The 24421-nt window shown below is 34.4% G+C and overlaps 1 protein-coding gene across 13 annotated transcripts in view; it reads right to left on the reverse strand.

Annotated features, from left to right (window-relative positions):
- The window catches only part of PPIP5K2 (diphosphoinositol pentakisphosphate kinase 2), a 75629-nt gene that overhangs the window by 36193 nt on the left and 15015 nt on the right, over nt 1–24421 (reverse strand). For 10 of the 13 annotated variants that reach the window (XM_027100474.1, XM_027100457.1, XM_027100470.1 and 7 more), the window contains 12 exons: nt 23296–23450; nt 21787–21888; nt 20502–20663; nt 18989–19110; nt 17627–17728; nt 9058–9144; nt 8375–8450; nt 8182–8291; nt 7368–7453; nt 4872–4997; nt 4511–4632; nt 4057–4239 (listed from right to left, as the gene is read on the reverse strand). In XM_027100474.1, the coding sequence (XP_026956275.1) occupies nt 4057–4239; nt 4511–4632; nt 4872–4997; nt 7368–7453; nt 8182–8291; nt 8375–8450; nt 9058–9144; nt 17627–17728; nt 18989–19110; nt 20502–20663; nt 21787–21888; nt 23296–23450 (1433 nt within the window). The remainder of the gene's footprint in view (nt 1–4056; nt 4240–4510; nt 4633–4871; nt 4998–7367; nt 7454–8181; nt 8292–8374; nt 8451–9057; nt 9145–17626; nt 17729–18988; nt 19111–20501; nt 20664–21786; nt 21889–23295; nt 23451–24421) is intronic. The other 3 variants (XM_027100482.1, XM_027100466.1, XM_027100495.1) reach the window with 1 other exon arrangement.

Here is a 24421-nt window from a genome sequence, read left to right on the forward strand (position 1 = left end):
ACTACCAGGGAAATAAATAAATAAAAAGTACCAATTCCAATGAAGCAAGAAAGGAGAGAAAAATAAAAATAGGCAGTATAAATATAAAGCACTTAAAAGGATAATAGATTCATATACAAATTTCAGTAATTTATAATATAAATAATTGTCCTAAACAAAGATTTTCATGACAAATTTTTTAAAAATCTATATGCAGATTTTAAGAGATACATCTAAAAGTATAGTTTCAGAAAGACTGAAAGTTAAAAGATAAAAAAGATACTGTACAAACACCAAGTAAAAGAAAAAACAACTGTTTTAGCTATATTAATCTCAAAGTAAATTTTGAGGCAAAAATACTGATTGAAATATACCAATTCTTAATTTGTATGCATTTAATAGCATGACATCAAAACATGTAAAGCAAGGCTTAAGAGATTACAAAGACAAGAAAAATCCACAATTATAGTGGGAAATTTTAACACACAACAGTAAAGAAAGAAAAAACAGACCAAAAAAAAATCAGCAAGAATTTTTGTTTTTACCAAAATGATATAAAGTTAGAAATAACAAAAATATAACTTAAAAATGCATAGGTTTGAAAATTTTAAAAGTACACTTCTAAATAACATATGATCAAAGAAATCACTAAGGAAATTAGAAAATGTCCCAGATGGCATAAACCTCAATTTATGAATACAGTCAAAACAGTGCATAAAGGGCCTAGAGTGTGTATTTTACAAAAGATTGAACATTCATGAGTTAATAAGCATCCATCTAGTGACATCAGTTTTTAACAATTAGAAAAAGAGCAAAATAAAACTACAGAAGTAGAAGGAATAAAATATTAAACAATAAAAATTAATAAAATAGAAAACAAGTGCATAATTTAGTGAACCAACAAATCTGAAAGACAGTTCTTTTAAAGGACTAATAAAGCTGATCAACTATGGCAAAACTGATCAAGGAAAAAAAAGGGGGGGAAGACTGTACAATGTTACAAAACAAAAAGGAATATCTCTACTGATCTTGCAGACATTATAAACAACTTAAGAGGAGTATATACACAAATTTCTGGAAGAATGTAACTTAATACAGACACAAGACATAATAAATGCAAACTACTAAATTACTCTGGAAACCACAATTACAAGCTTTCCCATAAAGAAAATGCCCATGGGATTTACCAGTAAATTTTACCAAACATTTACTGAAACATATATACATGAATTATTCCCCCCAAACAGGACTCTCTAATTAATTTTATGAGAACAGCATAATCTTGATATTGAAAGCAGACAAAGACAACAAGAATAAAAAAGTAAAGGTCAGTATGACTCATGAACACAGATGTAAAACTCCTAACCAAAAATATTAGTAAACCCAAACCAGTGATATATATATATATATTTTAAATGAGCTTATTCTAGGAACCACGGTAGCCTCTCCCCCAAATCATATGATGTTTAACAGATAAGAAAATATAAAATTTAAAAACTTGTCATGATAAAACCTCTTAAGAAAACAGGAGTAGAATGGATTTTCCTTATTTTGAAAAAGAGTAGCTTTAAAAAAATCTACAGAGACCATACTTAATGGACAGTGTTAAAAAGATTTCCCTTTGAGAATATAAACAAAAACAGAAAAGCCACTTCTATTTACTGTCACTTTGATGGTACTAGCTATTAAAGTAAAGCAATAAAAAGAATTAAAAACATAAAAACTGGAAAGGAAGACAAAAACCTGGGGATATGCTTTGAAAAGATTTTTTTTAATCTACAGATAAATTACTAAGTTAATAAATAAGTTCAATAAAGTTGACACATATAAAGTCAATATTAAAAAAACTATTTGTACATAGCAGCAACAGATAGTAACCTTTTTAGAGGGAGCGTTTACAAGTACACAAAATTTTTTTTTAAAGATGTAAGTTTTCACAAACTATAGATCTAATGCAATCTAAATCAATATTCCAACAGGATTTTAGGCCAGGTTATTTTAAAATTTATATGGAAATACAAGAAAAGCCAAGAAGAACTTGAAGAAGGACCCATGTAGGATTTGGGAGATCTTATTCAATGGCCCAAGAGTCAACAAAAGAATACGTTCTAGAAACAGAGAACACACATATGATAAAGCTGGCACTACAGAGTAGTGGGGAAAGGATGGTCTTTTCAGTATGTGGTGTTGAGACACCTGGATGTACATATGGTTGGGGGGAAAACATCAATTTTGACATCCTTATCTAATAGCACACACAAAAGTCAATTTTAGCTAGATTGTAGATAAATGTGCAGGGAAAAACAGTAAAGTATATAGAAGATCGTATATGGGAATACCTTATGACCCCACATTAGAAAAAGGTATTATACTGTACGCTAACACACATATATGGAATTTAAGAAAAATAAAAATGTCATGAAGAACCTAGGGGTAAGACAGGAATAAAGACACAGACCTACTAGAGAATGGACTTGAAGATATGGGGAGGGGGAAGGGTAAGCTGTGACAAAGCGAGAGAGAGGCATGGACATATATACACTACCAAACATAAGGTAGATAGCTAGTGGGAAGCAGCCGCATAGCACAGGGAGATCAGCTCGGTGCTTTGTGACCGCCTGGAGGGGTGGGATAGGGAGGGTGGGAGGGAGGGAGATGCAAGAGGGAAGAGATATGGGAACATATGTATATGTATAACTGATTCACTTTGTTATAAAGCAGAAACTAACACACCATTGTAAAGCAATTATACTCCAATAAAGATGTAAAAAAATATATATATATAAGAATAAAATATAGGTTTAATTGTTGAACCTATGATAAATTAAAAAAAAGAAAAAGGTATTATAAAGAATGCATTAAAATGCACTGAACGTAAAGGAAAAAATTGACCTTGAAATACATGGGAAAAAAAAAAAGAAATTCATGGAAAATAAGAATTTCTGCTTATCAAAGGAAATCATTAAGGCTCAGAGTAGATGGCAGTATTTAGAACACATAACAAAGAGCTCATATCCAAAATATACAAAGAAATTCTACTATTCAATAAGAAAAACACAGGCAACTAGTAGAAAAAAAGGACAAGACTTGAAGAGCAGGCCTTATGAAAGAAAATACCTAAATGGTCAACGAATATTAAAACCACAGTGAGGTACTACTATACATCCACCTTCAGAATAGGCAAAATTGAATGGTCTGAAAATACCAAGAATAGAGACTATGTAGAGCAATAACAATTTCCATGGACTTCTGGTGGGAGTATAAATTGCTTCAATGACTTTGGAAAACAGTTTGACATCTACTAATATTGAAATATTAGCACACTGTGGGGCACAACACTTCCACTCCTAGAATACACCAAAGAGAAACATATGCTCATATGCACTAGGAGGCATATATGGATATTCACGGCAGTATTAGCCTAACAGCCCCAAACTATCACAATATTAGAAAGCATATATAAATTGGCATATACTCATAAAATAGAATATGGATCAACAAACTAGGCCAAACATGACCTGTGATAGCCTGTGAGCTAATAAATGGTTTTTACATTTTTAAAAGGTGGTGTAAAAAAGAAAAGCATATGCAACAAGCAACTATATGTGATCTACAAAGCCTGAAATATTTACTATCTGGTCTTTTATAGAAAAAGTTTGCCAACCTCTGAAAACAATACTACATAGAAATGAAAATTCTCAAAACTATGGATGAATTTCACAAACATAACACTGAGAAAAAGAAGCCAGACATAAAAGAAAACATTCTATTACATGAAGCTTAAAAAATACCCCAAACTGAGACTATGGTAGCTACAGATACATACTTAGCCAAATAAGCACTCTGGGTATAAGACTATAAAAAGTTAGGATAGTGATTATTTCTAGCAGATAGGGAAGGGGCTGCAACTGGGAAGGGACACACAGAGGCTAGAGTTGTTCCAACGTTCTGTATCTCCGTACTGATTATATAACTCTTTGCTTTATAATATGATAAGCTCTAAGTTTACATTTTATGCACTTTTCTATGTGTATGTGCATGTAATATTTGACAATGCAAGAGTTTGGTAAGACCCACCTTTTCATAATCTTCAGCAGTAAAATCTCTGTCTTTCTGAAGTATTTCATGAAGTCTTGCTTTCACACGTTGCTGACAACTGCTCAAAGAGTCACTATCACTATCCAAAAGGCCATTCATGTTTGCACTTTTCACCATCTGAACAAGAATGGGTGTAAGTTCTCCTTCTAGAGCTAATAGCCCCTAAATACATAAAATAAAGCCAAAACAGATTAAGAATTAGTATGCAAAATAGAAGGTATCTTAATAATTATCTTGTTACATGCTGAATTTCACAAGGTGTAAGCTTACTATTTACAATAAACTTTATTAATAATGCAACTTGTCATTGCCATTTCAGGGCTTTAGTTAGAAGTTTCAAATTTAGAATATTAAAATAATACCTTAGTAAAAATCTTTTAAAATGCTATATTAGATGAAAATTCTAATAATTCTAAAAAACATTTATTTATACCTTTGCAAAAGCAGCTGCAGTCATCTGGACTCGTCCTTCATCAGAGGCGTATATTTTAAGGTCATGTCGGTAGGTACTGTGTAATCTAAGTAAACCACAACCAGGAAATCCTGCATAATCTCCTGAAAATAAATCCTCAGATCACTTAAGCTATATTTTTACCTCACTGTATTTCTATAAATATTTAATAACATCTCAAAATTAGGATTTGAAAATATGATGTATGAATTTAACTGAATTAAAGAAACTCCAATATTTACCTTGACCTCCAGGATACATACACCTCAAAGCTCTTCCAAGTTCTTCAGCCTGGACCCAGCCTGTATGAATTTAACTGAATTAAAGAAACTCTAAGATTTACCTTGACCTCCAGGGTACATACACCTGAAAGCTCTTCCAAGTTCTTCAGCCTGGACCCTGCCTGCAGGGGTTAGTTCTCCTCCCCATTTTAGAACCAGAAGTAAGGATGGCTCTTCTCTTCGGCTGTCTAAGATACATGTGAATGAATAAAGCAAATGTCAAGGTTTTTTCTTCTAAACAGACATATTTCAAGATTAATTTTTTCTTTGTGTCTCTTCTGCAGTGGAATATGGCCCTTATGTAAATTATTTTGTTCCCTAAATATACCTTTCTTGTAGGCTGTTGCTTCTGCTAGGAATACCCCTTGCTCCACCTGTTAAAATCTTACTAAAATTTCAAAATCTCTCCCACACTCTAGAAAGAAGGCTCTTTCCCAGTTCTCTAAAAGGAAACTTCTCCCTTCCCTGCTCTCAGTGGTATGAGAGCAATGGTATTTGCCCAATGTATTTAGTTGTACTACATATACTAGATTAAGAGCTCCTTGATGACAGGATTCAGATCTTGGCTTTATATTAAGAGCCTCCTGCAGTGCTGTCACATAAAAGTTAATGTTATCTGAAGTGAAGAAGATATACACATTTTTATGATTAGTAATCAGTGATTTGCATAACTTTCAAGATGTGAGATGACAGAGCTTAATATTTATTATAATTTAAACTTATGGGTGAGATATACAATAAAATATAGCCAAGAACAGCTTTTTAAATTTGGAGTTGTAGAATCTGTATGTTCCAGACCAAAGTATATTCTCAGATATAGGGGAGGTCTGAGTTTCTATATTTAATTTTGACTTGCTCTTTATCACGTCCTAAGATCTGTGCTGGATTACAGAAACAAAGGTCATTTAAAAGTTAGCACTATAAGCACTAAAGAATTTGATGATTCATTAAAAGTGATAGAAAATCACCCTTTCCCCTGGGGCTAGTTAGTAGCTGTATGTGCTTTATCATGCAAGCCAACATTTATAGAAAGGTAATTAATTGACTTGTTAATTATAGTTGTTTATGGATTTTTTTGATATAAACATCAAAATATAGAAAATTAATCTGTGTTGCTATTAATCACAAGGTGTGACAAGAGCAATATATCAAATTTTAGAATATATAAAGATCAACATAATCAAATTTGTTTGCATTTAAAATAATCATTACTTCAATTTTTGCTACTATAAATAATGCCACTGTGAATATCCCTATAGAACAATCTTTCCCTCAATATCTGATTACCCCCTTGGGATAGATTCTTATAAGTAGAATTAAGGTCAAAGCATATGAAAAATTTCTGAAGTGTTTTTTTTCCCCCCAGCTGCACTGTGTAACATGCTGGATCTTAGTTCCCCAACCAGGGCTCGAAACCGTGTCCCCTGCAGTGGAAGAGTGGAGGCTTAACCACTGGACTGCCAGGGAAGTCCCCTGAAATGTTGATATATATTGCCAAATTACTTTTCAAAAAATTATGTCAACGCTTCCCTGGTGGCACAGTGGTTAAGAATCTGCCTGCCAATGCAGAGGACACGGGTTGGAGCCCTGGTCTGGGAAGATCCCACATGCCACAGGGCAACCAAGCCCATGTGCCACAACTACAGAGCCTGAGCTCCAGAGCCCACGAGCCACAACTACTGAGCCCACGAGCCACAATTACTGAAGCCTGCACACCTAGAGCCCGTGCTCCACAACAAAAGAAGCCACCGCAATAAGAAGCCGGTGCACCACAACAAAAAGTAGCCTGCACTTGCTACATTTAGAGAAAGCCCACGCACAGCAACAAAGACCCAATGCAGCCAAAAATAAAATAAATAAAACAAAGTTAAAAAAAAAAAAAGAGTTATGTCAATTTACAATCCTACCAGTAAACTGAAATCTTGTCACATTGTACTCTCATCAGCATTCTTTATTATCATTTGAAAAAGAAGAAAATAAGAAAACACTTTGCCAGTGTGATAGGCAAGACTGATTATTACTATTATCATTATTGTATTGGGCATCTCCACTTCTCCGTAAAATGGCTTCCCAATCCCTGCCCATTTTTCTTTTGAAAAGTAAATGAACTTTTGTGCTCACTGCTCTTAGGAGACTAATTTTAAATGCTTATTCTGATTTATTGGCAGAGAAAAATATCTATTTTAGAAACAAGGTGATTACGTATTTTTTTAAACAATCTTTTCATATTTCTTAAGTTTTCTTCCTGTATACCCTGTATGGGATAGGGACCCATTAAGTAACATTTAGTTACAAACAAATAAGCTTTCAGAAGAGTAAAAGAGAAGTCCTAGACAGTTTTCAAAATAATAAAAGGTATCCTTTACCTAAAGGATAAAACGTAAAACATCTTTTATTTAAAGGATAGAAGGCATAGTTAACACAACTCCATGTTATTTTTCCTCTATTCAGCATGCTAACCCCCTAAACTATTAGACAGAAGATTACAAAGGTAATCAACAACGAGTAGTAAGTCCCTACATATAAATAAAACACAATGGGCATTAATAGTGACATACCTTCTTCTTCACTAGATGTCTTAGGACAACCATGAGGGAGATAGGTTAATTGGACCTTACGATTTATTCCAGAAAAATGGCCATACCTGAAAAATAAAATGGCAAACAGAACAGACAATATTCAATAAGCATGCGATGCAACCTCCTAAAGAAAAACTAAAATCCACCTGGACAAAAACTAAATCTTACATATTAATGCTTCCTATTTGTAATTACCTTGCTGAATTCTTCAAAATATCCTAGCGCAAAATCTGTATCCTAGGTAATTATTCTAACCACGTTAAAAATAAAAATACAATAAAGTTTCTCTATAAAAGCTGGAGAATTTTGAATAGATGCCAAAGTATATAAACATACAAAAACATAAATGTATGTGTCTTTAAAAAAATAAAAGAAAAAACGATTTTAAGTGGTCAAGGAAATAAAGTTTATAAGAGGAATATTGGTGGTACCAATTTCATTTGATTAAAACATAGTTCAAAATTATTTTTCACTTAAACAGCACTGAATCTGTGGTTAACTTAGCAATGTGGCCTTCATCCTAAGTAGTACTTCATACAAGATCTAAATGTGATGCCCTCTTTTGATCTTCTCATCAAAATTAAAACTAAAACAGAAACTTCAATACAACAATCTCTTTTCTCACTGTTGAAAATAAAGTTCTTGTTAGATTTCCACTAATTTCTCCTCAGCTACAGTGATAAAGAGAAAGAAGATAAAACTGTGAAGGAAATTAACATGAAAAGTCACACATATTAAAAAAAAAAGCACTATAAGTAGTTACCAAAATTATAGGTTTCAAAAAGATACTTACATCTCTAACACGGTCTTAAGTTGTTCAAGTTTTGACTTGTTTTCTTCAATTTCAGAATCATTATTTTGTCCCAACTCTATAAGAAGTTGTCGTGCAATATCCAGCACTTCCTGTAAAATAAATAAAGAATTGAATTTTTATGTAACTTTGCGATTAGCAATTTAAAACCCAACAAGAAATCAGATGCACTTACCTGTAATTGTTTTGGTTTTTTCAGCTTTAATTTCCCAGATTTATATCCATCACACTTTTCAAAAAGATCAAAGAATCTTATAAGAAAGACAGAGCACTGTTAGGCATTTGCAACAATATTACCTCTATAAACTAACACAAATAATTACAATAAATGATAGATATGGGACTAAAACAATAATTAATAATAGATATGGGACTTGGGGTCTATGGACTTCAAACACTGTGTGCCCTCTTTCACTATATGATGTCGCTCCTCTACTTTGATTGATAAAACTTAGTATTTTCTTAAATCATATCAAACTAATAATCACTAGATTCACTGAATAGAAGCAACAAACTTTCATTCTACTAATTTTCATCTAGAAGGTTGAGAAGTTAATGATTCTCAGAAAGCAATGTAAGAGAATAATAACAGAAGACTGAATATTTACAACAATAAATAAAAGCTAGGTCAGGATGATGACCATATATGGATATTGCTACAGTAATTTTCAGATGCTAAAATATACAATTTAAAATGGATTTTGTTGGATTTTATTGCTTTCCAGTGGTTTAAATATTAATGGCCAAGAAGTAGTGGTAAACAGTTTTTCTATATGAAGTATTAATCAAAATAACTAAGCACCTATCAGAAATCTTAAATTATCTCCTAGGAGTTAAATTATTCCCCTTTAAACATACTTTTGATGCCTCACTTCCATTTTCATTTTTTGTTTTGGTGTTCGGTCCCCATGACGTATGACAGCTATGACACATCTAAGTTCCATCCTAAAATTTAAAAAATAACGTTCAATTTTCTGACAAAGATTTGTGTTATATAATTCAGATTAATATATCTAATTATATTATAGAACCATCTTTTACCACTCTAAGATATTCTCCATGAAGCATAGTGCTTATAACAAATAGTCTTAATTTTATCAAATCAAATCCTAAAAAGAATTTAAGAGGCTGGAGGGGGAGTAATATTAAGCTACACAATACCTGCTTCTTCTCTTGAGATGACTATGCTAACTCTAGGATAAAAGTAAATGGAGGGGAGACCTTAAAGATGGTGAAAGAGTAAGACGTGGAGATCACCTTCCTCCCTACAAATACATCAGAAATACACCTACATGTGGAACAACTCCTACAGAACACCTACTGAACGCTGGCAGAAGACCTCAGACCTCCCAAAAGGCAAGAAACTCCCCACGTACCTGGGTAGGGCAAAAGAAAAAACAGAGACAAAAGAATAGGGATGGGATCTGCACCAGTGGGAGGGAGCTGTGAAGGAGAAAAGGTTTCCACACACTAGGAAGCCCCATTGCAGGTGGAGACTGCGGGTGGCAGAGGGGTGAAGCTTTGGAGTCACGGAGGAGAGCGCAGCAACAGGGGTGCACAGGGCAAAGCAGAGAGATTCCTGCACAGAAGATTGGGGCTGACCTGCACTCACCAGCCGGAGAGGCTTGTGTGCTCACCCGCCGGGGCGGGAGGAGCTGGGAGCTGAGGCCCGGGCTTCGGAAGGTCAGATCCCAGGGAGAGGACTGGGGCTGGCTGCATGAACACAGCCTGAAGGGGGCTAGTGTGTCACAGCTAGCTGGGAGGGAGTCAGGGAAAAAGTCTGGACCTCCCTAAGAGGCAAACTTTTTCTTGCCTCTTTGTTTCACGGTGTGTGAGGAGGGGATTCAGAGCACCGCCTAAACGAGCTCTAGAGATGAGCGCGAGCCACAGCTATCAGCGCGGACATGAGAGACGGGCATGAAATGCTAAGGCTGCTGCTGAAGCCACCAAAAAGTCTGTGTGCAAGCACAGGTCACTATCCACACCTCCCCTCCTGGAGCCTGTGCAGCCCGCCACTGCCAGGGCCCCGTGATCCAGGGATAACTTCCCTGGGAGAACACAAGGCATTTCTCAGGCCGCTGCAACATCACGCTGGCCTCTGCTGCCGCAGGCTCACCCCACATTCCATACGCTTCACTCCCCACAGCCTGAGTGAGCCAGAGCCCCCTAATCAGCTGCTCCTTTAACCCCGTCCTGTCTGAGCGAAGAACAGACGCCCTCAGGTGATGCAGAGGAGGGGCCAAATGCAAAGCTGAACCCCAGGAGCTGAGCGAACAAAGAAGAGAAAGGGAAATCTCTCCCAGCAGCCTCAGGAGCAGCGGATTAAATCTCCACAATCAACTTGATGTACGCTGCATCTCTTAATACCTGAACAGACAACAAATCATCGCAAATTGAGGCAGTGGACTTTGGGAGCAATGATATATATATATATATACACACACTTCTTTTTTCTCTTTTGTGAGTGTGTATGTGTATGCTTCTGTGTGTAATTCTGTCTGTATACCTTTGTTTTTATCATTTGTCCTAGGATTCTGTCTGCCCATTTTTTTTTAGTATAGTTTTTAGCACTTCTTATCATTGGTGGATCTGTTTTTTGGTTTCCTTGCTCTCTTCTTTCTTTCTTTTTTTTATTACTTAAAAATTTTTTTATTTTTAATAATTATTTTTTACTTTAACAACTTTATTTTATTTAATTAATTTATTTATTTTTCTCCCTTTTATTCTGAGCTGTGTGGATGACAGAATCTTGGTGCTCCAGCTGCGTGTCAGGCCTGTGCCTCTGAGGTGGGAGAGCGGAGTTCAGGACGTTGGTCCACCAGAAACCTCCCAGCTCCACGTAATGGCAAATGGCAAAAATCTCCCAGAGATCTCCATCTCAACACCAAGACCCAGTTCCACTCAATGACCAGCAAACTACAGTGCTGGACACCCTATGCCAAACAACTAGCAAAACAGGAACACAACCCCACCCACTAGCAGAAAGGCTGCCTAAACTCATAATAGGTCATAGACACCCAAAAACACACCACCGGACATGGACCCACCAACCAGAAAGACAAGATCCAGCCTCATCCACCAGAACACAGGCACTAGTCCCCTCCACCAGGAAGCCTACACAACCCACGGAACAAACCTTAGCCACTGGGGGTAGACACCAAAAAAAACAGGAACTACGAACCTGCAGCCTGCAAAAAGGAGACCCGAAACACAGTAAATGAAGCAAAATGAGAAAACAGAGAAACACACAGCAGATGAAGGAGCAAGGTAAAAACCCACCAGAACAAACAAATGAAGAGTAAATAGGCAGTCTACCTGAAAAAGAATTCAGAGTAAGCATAGTAAAGATGGTCCAAAATCTTGGATACTGAATGGAGAAAATACAAGAAATGTTTAACAAGGACCTAGGAGACCTAAAAATCAAACAAACAATGATGAAAAACACAATAAATGAAATAAAAAAGTCTCTAGAAGGAATCAATAGCAGAATAACTGTGGCAGAAGAACGGATAAGTGACCTGGAAGATAAAATAGTGGAAATAACTAAGGCAGAGCAGAATAAAGAAAAAAAAATGAAAAGAATTGAGGAGAGTCTCAGAGACCTCTGGGACAACATTAAAAGCACCAACATTCGAATTATAGGGGTCCCAGAAGAAGAAGAGAAAAAGAAAGGGACTGAGAAAATATGTGAAGAGATTATAGTTGAAAACTTCCCCAATATGGGAAAGGAAATAGTTAATCAAGTCCAGGAAGCACAGAGAGTCCCATACAGGATAAATCCATGCCAAGACACACATTAATCACACTATCAAAAATTAAATACAAAGAAATAATATTAAAAGCAGCAAGGGAAAAACAACAAATAACATAAAAGGGAATCCCCATAAGGTTAACAGCTGATCTTTCAGCAGAAACCTTGCAAGCCAGAAGGAGGTGGCAGGACATATTTAAAGTGGTGAAAGGAGAAATCCTACAACCAAGATTACTCTACCCAGCAAGGATCTCATTCAGATTTGATGGAGAAATTAAAACCTTTACAGACAAGCAAAAGCTAAGAGAATTCAGCACCATGAAACCAGCTCTACAACAAATGCTAAAGGAACGTCTTTATGCAGGAAACACAAGAGAAGGAAAAGACCTACAAAAACACACCCAAAACAATTAAGAAAATGGTAATAGGAACATGCATATCGATAATTACCTTAAATGTAAATGGATTAAATGCTCCAACCAAAAGACACAGACTGGGCGAATGGATACAAAAATAAGACCCGTACATATGCTGTCTACAAGAGACCCACTTCAGACCTAGGGACACATAGAGACTGAAAGTGAGGGGATGGAAAAAGGTATTACATGAAAATGGAAATCAAAAGAAAGCTGGAGTACCAATGCTCATATCAGACAAAATAGACTTTAAAATAAAGACTATTACAAGATACAAAGAAGGACACAAATAATGATCAAGGGATCAATCCAAAAAGAAGATATAACAATTGTAAACATTTATGCACCCAACATAGGAGCACCACAATACATCAGGCAAATGATAACAGCCATAAAAGGGGAAATCGCCAGTAACACAATCATAACAGGGGACTTTAACACCCCACTTTCACCAATGGACAGATCATCCAAAATGAAAATAAATAAGGAAACACAAGCTTGAAATGATACATTAAACAAGATGGACTTAATTGATATTTATAGGACATTCCATCCAAAAACAACAGAATAACTTTCTTCTCAAGGGCTCACGGAACATTCTCCAGGATAGATCATATCTTGGGTCACAAATCAAGCCTTGGTAAATTTAAGAATATTGAAATTGTATCAAGTATCTTTTCCAACCACAACACTATGAGACTAGATATCAATTACAGGAAAAAAAATCTATAAAAATACATACACATGGAGGCTAAACAATACACTACTTAATAACCAAGAGATCACTGAAGAAATCAAAGAGGAAATCAAAAAATACCTAGAAACAAATGACAATGAAAACAAGAAAACCCAAAACCTACGGAATGCAGCAAAATCAGTTCTAAGAGGGAAGTTAATAGCAATACAATCCTACCTCAAGAAACAAGAAACATCTCAAAAAAACAACCAAACGTTACACCTAAAGCAATTAGAGAAGGAAGGACAAAAATCCCCAAAGTTAGCAGAAGGAAAGAAATCATAAAGCTCAGATCAGAAATAAATGAAAAAGAAATGAAGGAAACGATAGCGAAGATCAATAAAACTAAAAGCTCATTCTTTGAGAAGATAAACAAAATTGATAAACCATTAGCCAGACTCAGCAAGAAAAAAGGGAGAAGACTCAAATCAACAGAATTAGAAATGAAAAAGAAGTAACAACTGACACTGCAGAAATACAAAGGATCATGAGAGATTACTACAAGCAACTCTATGCCAATAAAATGGACAACCACAAAGAAACAGATAAATTCTTAGAAAAGCGCAGCCTTCTGAGACTGAACCAGAAAGAAACAGAATATATAAACAAACCAATCACAAGCACTGAAATTGAGACTGTGATTAAAAATCTTCCAAAAAACAAAAGCCCAGGACCAGATGGCTTCACAGGTGAATTTTATCAAACATTTACAGGAGAGCTAACACCTATCCTTCTCAAACTCTTGCAAAACATAGCAGAGGGAGGTACACTCCCAAACTCATTCTACGAGGCCACCATCACCCTGATACCAAAACCAAAGATGTCACAAAGAAAGAAAACTACAGGCCAATATCACTGATGAATACACACGCAGAAATCCTCAACAAAATACTAGCAAACAGAATCCAACAGCGCATTAAAAGTATTGTACACTATGACCAAGTGGGGTTTATCCCAGGAATGCAAGGAATCTTCAATATATGCAAATCAATCAATGTGATACACCATATTAACAAAAAGAGGAATAAAAACCAAATGATCATCTCAATAGATGCAGAAAAAGCTTTTGACAAAATTCAACACCCATTTATGATAAAAAACCTCCAAAAAGTAGGCATGGAGGGAACTTACTTCAACATAATAAAGGCCATATTCGACAAACCCGCAGCCAACATCATCCTCAATGGTGAAAAACTGAAACCATTTCCACTAAGCCCAGGAACAACCCAAGGTTGCCCACTCTCACCACTATTATTCAATATTGTTCTGGAAGTTTTAGCCACAGCAACCAGAGAAGAAAAAGAAGTGAAAGGAATCCAAATCGGAAAAGAAGAAGTAAAGCTGTCACTGTTTGCAGATGACATACTATATAGAGAATCCTAAAGATGCTACCAGAAAACCACTAGAGCTAAACAATGAATTTGGTAGAGTAGGAGGACACAAAATTAATGCACAGAAATCTCTTGCATTCCTATACACTAATGATGAAAAATCTGAAAGAGAAATTAAGGAAACGCTCCCATTTACCACTGTAACAAAAAGAATAAAATACCTAGAAATAAACCTACCTAAGGAGACAAAAGACCTGTATGCAGAAAATTATAAGACGCTGATGAAAGAAATTAAAGATGATACAAACAGACAGAGAGATATACCATGTTCCTGGATTGGAAGAATCAATATTGTGAAAATGACTATACTACCCAAAGCAAGCTACAGATTCAATGCAATCCCTATCAAATCACCAGTGGCATTTTTCACAGAACTAGAACAAAAAATTTCACAATTTGTATGGAAACACAAAAGACCCCAAATAGCCAAAGCAACCTTGAGAAAGAAAAACGGAGCTGGCGGAATCAGGCTCCCTGATTTCAGACTATACTACAAAGCTACAGTAATCAACACAGTATGGTAATTGCACAAAAACAGAAATATAGCTCAATGGAACAGGACAGAAAGCCCAGAGATAAACCCATGCACATATGGTCACCTTATTTTTGATAAAGGAGGCAAGAATATACAACGGAGAAAAGAGAACCTCTTCAATAAGTGGTGATGGGAAAAGTGGACAGCTACATGTAAAAGAATGAAATTAGAACACTCCCTAACACCACACACAAAAATAAACTCAAAATGGATTAACGACCTAAATGTAAGGCCAGACACTATAAAACTCTTAGAGAAAACATAGGCAGGACACTCTATGACATAAATCACAGCAAGATCCTTTTTGACCCACCTCCTAGAAATGGAAATAAAAGCAAAAATAAACAAATGGGACCTAATGAAACTGAAAAGCTTTTGCACAGCAAAAGAAACCATAAACAAGATGAAAAGACAACCTTCAGAATGGGAGAAATATTTGCAAAGGGAGCGACTGACAAAGGATTAATCTCCAAAATTTATAAGCAGCTCATGCAGTTCAATCTCAAAAACAAACAACCTAATCCAAAAATGGGCAGAAGACCTAAACAGACATTTCTCCAAAGAAGATTTGCAGATTGCCAACAAACATATGAATGGATACTCAACATCAGTAATCATTAGAGAAATGCAAATCAAAACTACAATGAGAGGGCTTCCCTGGTGGTGCAGTGGTTGAGAGTCAGCCTGCCAATGCAGGGGACACAGGTTCGTGCCCCGGTCCGGGAAGATACCACATGCCGCGGAGCAGCTAGGCCCGTGAGCCACGGCTGCTGAGCCTGCGCGTCCAACGCCGTCACCCAAAAAAGGAGAGGAAAAAAAAGAGAAAGGCCAGTAGAACCGCAAAAAAAAAAACAAAAAAAAAAAACCTACAATGAGGTATCACCTCACACGTGTCAGAATGGCCATCATCAAAAAGTCTACAAACAATAAATGCTGCAGACGGTGTGGAGAAAAGGGAACTCTCTTCACTGTTGGTTGGAATGTAAATTGATACACCCACTATTAAGAGAACAGTATGGACGTTCCTTAAAAAATAAAAAATAGAACTACCATACAACCCAGGAATCCCACTACTATGCATATACCCTGAGAAAACCATAATTCAAAAAGGGTCATGTACCACAATGTTCATTGCAGCTCTATTTACAATAGCCAGGACATGGAAACAACTTATGTGTCCATGGACAGACGCATGGATAAAGAAGATGTGGCACATATGTACAATGGAATATTACTCAGGCATAAAAGGAAACGAAACTGAGTTATTTGTAGTGAGGTGGATGGACCTACAGTCTGTCATACAGAGTGAAGTAAGTCAGACACAGGAAAACAAATACCATATGCTAACACATATACATGGAATCTAAGAAAAAAAATGGTTATGAAGAACCTAGGGGCAGGATGGGAATAAAAACGCAGACCTACTAGAGAACGGACTTGAGGACACGGGGAGGGGGAAGGGTAAGCTGGGACAAAGTGAGAGAGTGGCATTGACATATATACACTACCAAATGTAAAATCGATAGCTAGTGGGAAGCAGCCGCATAGCACAGGGAGATCAGCTCAGTGCTTTGTGGCCACCTAGAGGGGTGGGATAGGGAGGGAGACGCAAGAGGGAAGAGATAGGGGGATATATGTATATGTATAGCTGATTCACTTTGTTATAAAGCAGAAACTGACAAACCATTATAAAGCAATTATACTCCAATAAAGATGTTAAAATAAATAAATCAAATAAATATTAAAAAAATAAAGTAAATGGACTGTAATCCCCTAACTTCTTTAATTATCTGCCCTGTAGCACAGATCACTATAGACTGAGATTTCATTAAATCAGATAAAATAAAGCTGCTATATTTATTTTGCCCACGTAAGAAGAAAAATATTTCAAACTCAAGTTACTGGAAGATAAAACTGTCTTAGCAGGAATGGTAGGGTACAATTTAACACTTGCCAGACTGTGAGACATAGAACATAACTCTATAGAATAAGTTACCCAAAAATACGTTTTGTGTTAAATAAGTTTGGAAATATTGGTTTAAAAACAAAATTAAGTATTTTTGCCCTCCTCTCCGCCCCAATCAGGACTCCTAAGAATATTTAATACGCTAAGATAAAGCTCTAAGCTGTGAATATGAAGCATTTGGTCAACTCACCTGAGTGACAGGTGAATTTCAAGCAGTAACTTTCACTAGAATTTATGAAACACTTTGGCAATGTTGGTCTAATTAATTTACTTCAAGATATAACTGTATATTTTTCCTTTACATGATGAGAGCACTAAAGTTGTATGACCACTGACCACGAACCTTTAGGGAACACATCTGTTGGCACCTCCTTTATTCTTATGGCTTAATTCAATAGTTCTATAACTATATAAGCATTTTTCAGGATTTTATTTGGAACAACAGAAAAGATCTTTAGTCTAAATAGCCCTATGTAAAGCATATAATCTATTTCTCCATCTGCAAAGTCAATCATATGAAAACATACACAGTAGAGTGTCTAATAATTATTCAGAAATATAATCTTCACTGTAATAGCACTAACCAATGGGGAAAACCCAAGGAGTTTCTAAATGAAAATATTTAAACTTACATAGTTCCAGATGTAGTTGGTACAATCGGGATATCTTCAGCTTCTAAGGGTATGGACCAGGGGATATGAAACTGTGGAGCAAGCTCTCGCATTACAATATTCCTTCAAGACAAAAAGAAAAGAAAAATTAAACTAGTTCATTTCAAGACAAACCTGGGTATTTAATGACAAATAACTGAGTATTATAGGAGGTAAAGTCAAACTATCTAGTGATTATGTGAATACAGCACATAAAAAGTAACCTAAAAAATCAATCCTGGTCAAGAAAAATTAGATCAGCAGTGCTAAACTGTTGTATAGAACACACTAACAGGATGTCGTGAATTTGGCTTTACTTATTTACTCTCATTTTAAAAATATAAATTACACAGGATTCAAGTAAATCACTGTAACTGCGTATCTACTTACAAAGATTCTGAAATCCAAGATTATCTCTTCTGTGTGGCCATTGATCATTTCTTTCAGTTTTTATTTATCACCTGCAAAGCTATTTTAAACTATTGCTCATGTTTAACAAATTTCTTATTACTCTTTGCTAATAAGGTTAATAATGAAAACATGTTTAAGTAATTATAAGACATTTTTTGTTTTGTTTAAATTTAGCATTTATTCATGCTAAAATTTAGTAAGCTCCCCCAAATTTCACTTTAAGGGTAAGTTCACAAACCTTTGAAATATACTATAACAGCTGACCCCAATTATTAAAATACATTTTAAAGTGTAAGTTTTTTACGGCTTTGTCAAATATACTTTGAAATGGTTTAAAAATAGTTCTTGTCTTTCAAGTCGTCTAAATCAGGATATAAGAAAATAAGTCAAAGAATATAAAAATGGCATTTCTATATGCAATAATTTCTTTTATATTCACTTCATAATCTCATGAGATTATTTTAAAGTAACATATGCGTGTAGAAAGCAGAATCATTCAAAAGAATTCTAAATTCCAGATATTTCTATTTTATTCTGGTTACTTATTCTGGTTAATTTTGAACCATTAAGTACTATAATTACATATCAAAAACTTGAGAAACAAAATAATCAAATAAATTAGCCATTTTGATGAATAACCACTGTAATAATCACTAAAAATCACTGTTACAGCATTTCTAAATCTATGAAGTTAAATACCTTTAAGCCTTTATCTATACTGGTCATATATTGATTTGTCTTTCATAACCCAAAGTGTAATTCAGGATTTGGCATGGTCTTTGGGCATGTCATTTTATGAACATTGATTTTTACTCTGCAGTGTTTACAAAACCCTGATCACTTGATGTTTACCATTATTTGGTTTCTGAATAACCAGTATGCATTAGCTGTAACAAAAGTAAAGAGGAAGAAGTATAAAGAAGAAAATCTTACCCAAGTATTTTTGCACAATCATCATAATACTTCATGGAATTTTTCACAAAACTGAAGCCATTGACATCACAGACATAGGACTGTCCATTGGCCCGTAACAAATCAAAGCCACAAACTGTTTGCTATTTAAAATAAAGTATAAACTTTAAAGTTCCATTTGAATTATGACTTACAGTTTTCCAGTCTTATTAGAAAACATCAAATTTTATAACTGCCTAAAAGTATATTACTGCTTATCAGTTTACTTCATAGCAAGTAAAAACAAAGAAACTACGTATCTGTAACTTGAATACTCTGAAATATGCATGTCATATGATTATTTAAGTTCTTCCTATGAAGTAGATGTAGAACAATAATGCTTATGGGACTAGAGAGGCCAAGAAATTCTTCAATTAACATTTTATTAAAAAATAAAAGTAAAAATTTTTAAAGGCTTCAATAAATTCTGTGCTAGTAGAAATTATATCATTTTAATCCAAAAAAAACCACAAAAAGCTAAACAGGAGAAAGTTTTGAAGACATATCCCAGAGGAAATGTCCCATTATCCCTATGAATCTTTTAAACGCTGATAACCACATACTTGTGAGCACCTGAAGTAAATTTACTTTATTTGGGAGAAAACAGTTGAAGGGTATGAATTTCCTGCTCGGGCTCCAGGAATTTTCTGATCTTCTACATTTTATATTCACATATCACATATTAGTATAATATTATTTTAAGTCAAGGCTTTTGGAATCCTGGTATTACAAAATTAAAACAATTCACATAAAGCTATTAAAACATATTTCAGGCTAAGATTCCTTCCATGAGAGACTTCAAATTACTAAAACACAAAGAACTTATTTATTATTTAATAACCAGTAATATACACTAGTCTTTAAGTTACATATCCAAGGCAAGGCTTCAACAAGGTAAAGTTTATCCTTTATTAGATTCAAGTTGAACTACTCTATTTAAATCTTTACTGTACAGTACAGGCAAAGCCTAATAATACAGATTGAGAGAACTAGTCAAATGTCATAAGTAAAAAGTTTTCTTTAGGAAGTGTATTAGTATAGCTTTCATGAACATATTTTACTATACATAATAGGCTAAAGGATCAACTGCAAAGGCTAGAAGACTGATGACATTTTTTATTTAAAAAAATCATTTATCAACTCTGAATAGATACTTGTAATCAGTTTTGGTTATAGGGGTATGTTAAATAATACTCCTGTAATTCTACTGTTTCAGTTAAGTTTTCCTCTGTAATTGTAGTTTCTGAATAAATTGACACGGTTTCCTTCTATATAATACAGAAAGAATAAAGAGAAACAAAGGTCTTCATTTATTATATATTTTTAATATTAATGGCACTACAAGAATCCCTTGAAAAGTACATAAACCATTCAGATATACCACTTTATTTTCTCTGCTTCTCTCTCCTGTTACAAGCCCAAATAACATCTCATTTACTCAAAAAAAAAAATTAGAATTTTTACAAGAGTCTATATGGCCTGCATAACATCTCACCTTAAATGCAAGGCAAACTCTCCAAGCAATTAATTTCTCTCGTGCATTGAGAATAACAGGGTACCTTACTTCTTTTCCTTCACTATCTCGTTCCACCTTGCCATCAAGTGCAGGAGATTTTCGAGCTTCAGCATGGGCATAATCTGGACCTACTGTATAAACCTTTCAGAAATATTAAAATACATATTTTACTTAAAAATATATATATATATATATAAAAACAGCAGACAACAAATTCAAATAAAAATAATAAATAAAAAATACCTCAGTGTCCAGACTATTTTTTCACACATCTTTCTATTTTACATGTGAAAATTTTCAATACACTGGAAGAGGTTATAAATAATTAATTATACAGCAAAAATTGGTAAAGTAAGGTCCTGTTCTCTATAAAAAATAATTATACTGAACATTATGAGGGAATACTAGAATGCATATGATGTGACCCTTCTCAAATTGTTTTAGTTTAACAAAGTAGAGGTACAAATAAATTTAAAAATTACAGAAGGAAGTAACTGCCAAAATAAAGATTTAAAAGGGGGTGGGGGATGAGGGACAGCATGAATTCAAAAGCAGACAAGAGACGGAAACGCACTCTAAGCAAAGGTAATAAACACAGACAAAGGGCAGAGAAACAAAACAGCATGATGTATTCAGGTAACAGTACGTATTTGATATGGTTTATAATGTAAGAAATAAGGTTTGTAGGACAGAGGGCAGACTGTGAAGTATCTATGCCAGCCTTATAAATCTGATTATTACCCTGTGGTCAATGAGGATCCACAAGAGAATTTTTAAAAAGAAGTTCATGATCAGGTTTACACCTAAGAAAGAACTCTCTAGACACAGACTGGCTGAAGGTAAAGCAGTTAAGACCTTATTTGTCACCAACAGAAATCACACCTATTTTTTTTTAAATCACATTATAGTTGTCAAAGTTCTCAAAATATCATTTACACTGATCAATGCCTGGAAACATCGTGGTGGCTATTAGACCCTTAGCCACTATATTTTGGGTTGGTTTTTAAATATTCAATAAAATCTATCTCCTTGGTAATCCTGTGTGGTTTATTTTAAGCATTTAAGAACATTATCCTGTATAAAGGGTCCATAGGCTTCAGACTGCCAATGGCATTCATAATACAAAACAGATTAAGAATCCCTAGTTAAAAAGAAAGAGATTCAGAATAGAGGTTATATATAGCTAACTAAAAGGTAATCTCTTTTTCTGAGATCACTGGTAAACTCAAAATACAAAATAAAAATATACTTTAATCAATCCTACCTTAACATCAGTACCATCTGTGGGCATAAACTCTTCATATATATATGAGCCTGTTTTTCGTACATTGCTTTCTGGGGAATAAACACTACTTCTACTGCCAATCTGAAAATAAAAGAAGTCTATCAATGTAAAAACTAAATTATTCTCCTCATTTTTATAAAATAACCCTTTTTACCATCTATTTCCATCACTGATATTTCCAAAAATTTTTTTAATCAACAAATATTTAACAACACATTACATAGTTGACACTATATTATTTTTTGCTCTAATGGTAACTTGAATAGCGTAAAAATACAATGAACACTAAGAACAGTGTTTCTAAGATTCAACCATATTGCTGCATGTAACTACTTTCTTAATACTATAGAATTTTCCTCTGTATAAATAGCCCATAATTCATTCATTTGCCTATCAATATATATTTAGGTTGTTTTCTAAGCTTTAGCTAGTAGAGCAATCTTGCTTCGAACTTTCTTTTAAATATCCCCATGGCACACGTGTGCAGGAGTGTTTCTAAGGCATATACTAGAAATGGAATCGCTAGGTGATAGAATATGCTCACATTCAACTTACAAAATAATGCCAAAATCTTTTAAAAACTGTTTTAATAATTTCCAGTCTCTCCAGCAATGTATAAGAGTTTCTACTGATCTACAATTATCTATATTTGGTATTGTCAGACCTCCTAATATTTGCCACTCTAATGAATACAAAACAAGTACCTCATTGTGTTCTTACTTTGCATTTCCATGACTGTTTATGAGTGAACGTGCACATTTTTTTTTTTTTTGGTACGCGGGCCTCTCACTGCTGTGGCCTCTCCCGTTGCGGAGCACAGGATCCGGACGCGCAGGCTCAGCGGCCATGGCTCACGGGCCTAGCTGCTCCGCAGCATGTGGGATCTTCCCGGACCGGGGCATGAACCCATGTCCCCTGCATCGGCAGGCGGACTCTCAACCACTGCCCCACCAGGGAAGCCCTGAACGTGCACTTTTAATCCTGATATATTGCTAAGTTATATTGCTAAGTAGAAATGTTGCTAACAAAGTTTGGACTTGTACTTGTTTTCCAACTACCTCAATCTTTTTGATCATGCTAATTCAAAAAGTAATTCAATGTCATTACCTTTTAGACTTTACATTTATTTTATTATGGGTGTAAAATTTTGAGCATACTTTCATGTATTTAAGAGTTCATTGGCATTACTTTTTCTATGAACTATCCATTTGGAAGGCCATTTTTCTTAAAAAAAAATGCTGATCTTTACCGAATTTCTCACATGACAGATACATAAATGGAAGGTAGAAAGAAGATCAAATAATTTTCTTGGTATTCTGTAGGTAAGCTTTGCTTTTCTAACAAAGTATTGATATGATATCAGTTTTATTAATTTATCTCTAAATGATACATTGTTAATCTTAGTTTTACTAAATACTTCATTACTTTTAGTAAAATTTATACAACAATGTATTTAGAATAGTATTCACTAGGGTAACAAAGGTTTACCTTTCGAAAAAGTCTTTGACTTCCACCACCAGCAGATGTTGGATAATAAATGTAAACATTGTGGTCTTCTGCACTGACTGGCTTTTCTACAAATGGCTTTTGGAAAACTTCCCCATTTACTTCTACATGATCTTCCCCTTCAATCAGATTACATTCTATAAATCAAACACAATAGCAAGAAAAATTATATATTGTATATTACCTAGATATATTATTAAGGACTTTTTTTGTTTTTACTATAATAGAGATTACAAAGAAAAGTAACCTTGGATAATGTACTGATTTGATTTTAATTAAAAATATTTATGCAAACATATGATCTGTGACATTAGGAACTATATTCTTCAAAAATCTAATGGACTGGCCGTTTTACCCTGCCACCCCATAGAATTCAAAGTTAGATATGAAATGATACACAAGAAAGATTGAGAAATAACTACATAATGCTATCATCTTCTGAAAAATGTATGGAATCATTATACCACAGATACCATAAAACATGAAATTATTTAAGTTAGAAAATTAACCAATATACAGAGTAACCAAGCAATCCAATCAGCAAGTTGTACCTCTAGACAAATGAGAAAAGTTCCCTGTTACAGATGGTACTATATCTGGTTTTTAATAAAAATTCCTCTAATGTACAATAAAGTCATCAAAATTCCCCCAAATAGTTATCAGAATATTAAATATTAAAACATATAAACATTTATCTTGCCTTTTTAGACTAAGTGTAACTTACATGCTATGCTTTAGATAACCAGGAAAATGAAGCAAAGGGTACTTTAAAATATTAATAAATAGTAGTATTTCAAAATTCCTACTCATCAGAAGTTTAGTTGTGGCATACTAACATGAAGTTTCTAATACTTAAATCAATAGTCATAGATGAATCACTCATTTACCCCAATCAATACAAATTTATTAAGCATGTAATTTAAAAATTCTTCTTTATGATTCTGATATGTCAAATGTAGACCAAAGAAATGTAGGACATACAACTCCTGATTATTAGTTAGCCTTGTAGTTCATAGTGTCACATTTTTATTGAAATTTAATTGCCTATTTGGATCATTTTTTAAAAATTGAATAGAATAACATAATTTAAATTCTTTCCATTTAATTA

This window comes from Aethalodelphis obliquidens, unplaced genomic scaffold (genome assembly GCF_003676395.1).
Source record: "Aethalodelphis obliquidens isolate GAN/ISIS:26980383/991018 unplaced genomic scaffold, ASM367639v1 scaffold4, whole genome shotgun sequence".
In the NCBI taxonomy this organism is placed as follows: domain Eukaryota; kingdom Metazoa; phylum Chordata; class Mammalia; order Artiodactyla; family Delphinidae; genus Aethalodelphis; species Aethalodelphis obliquidens.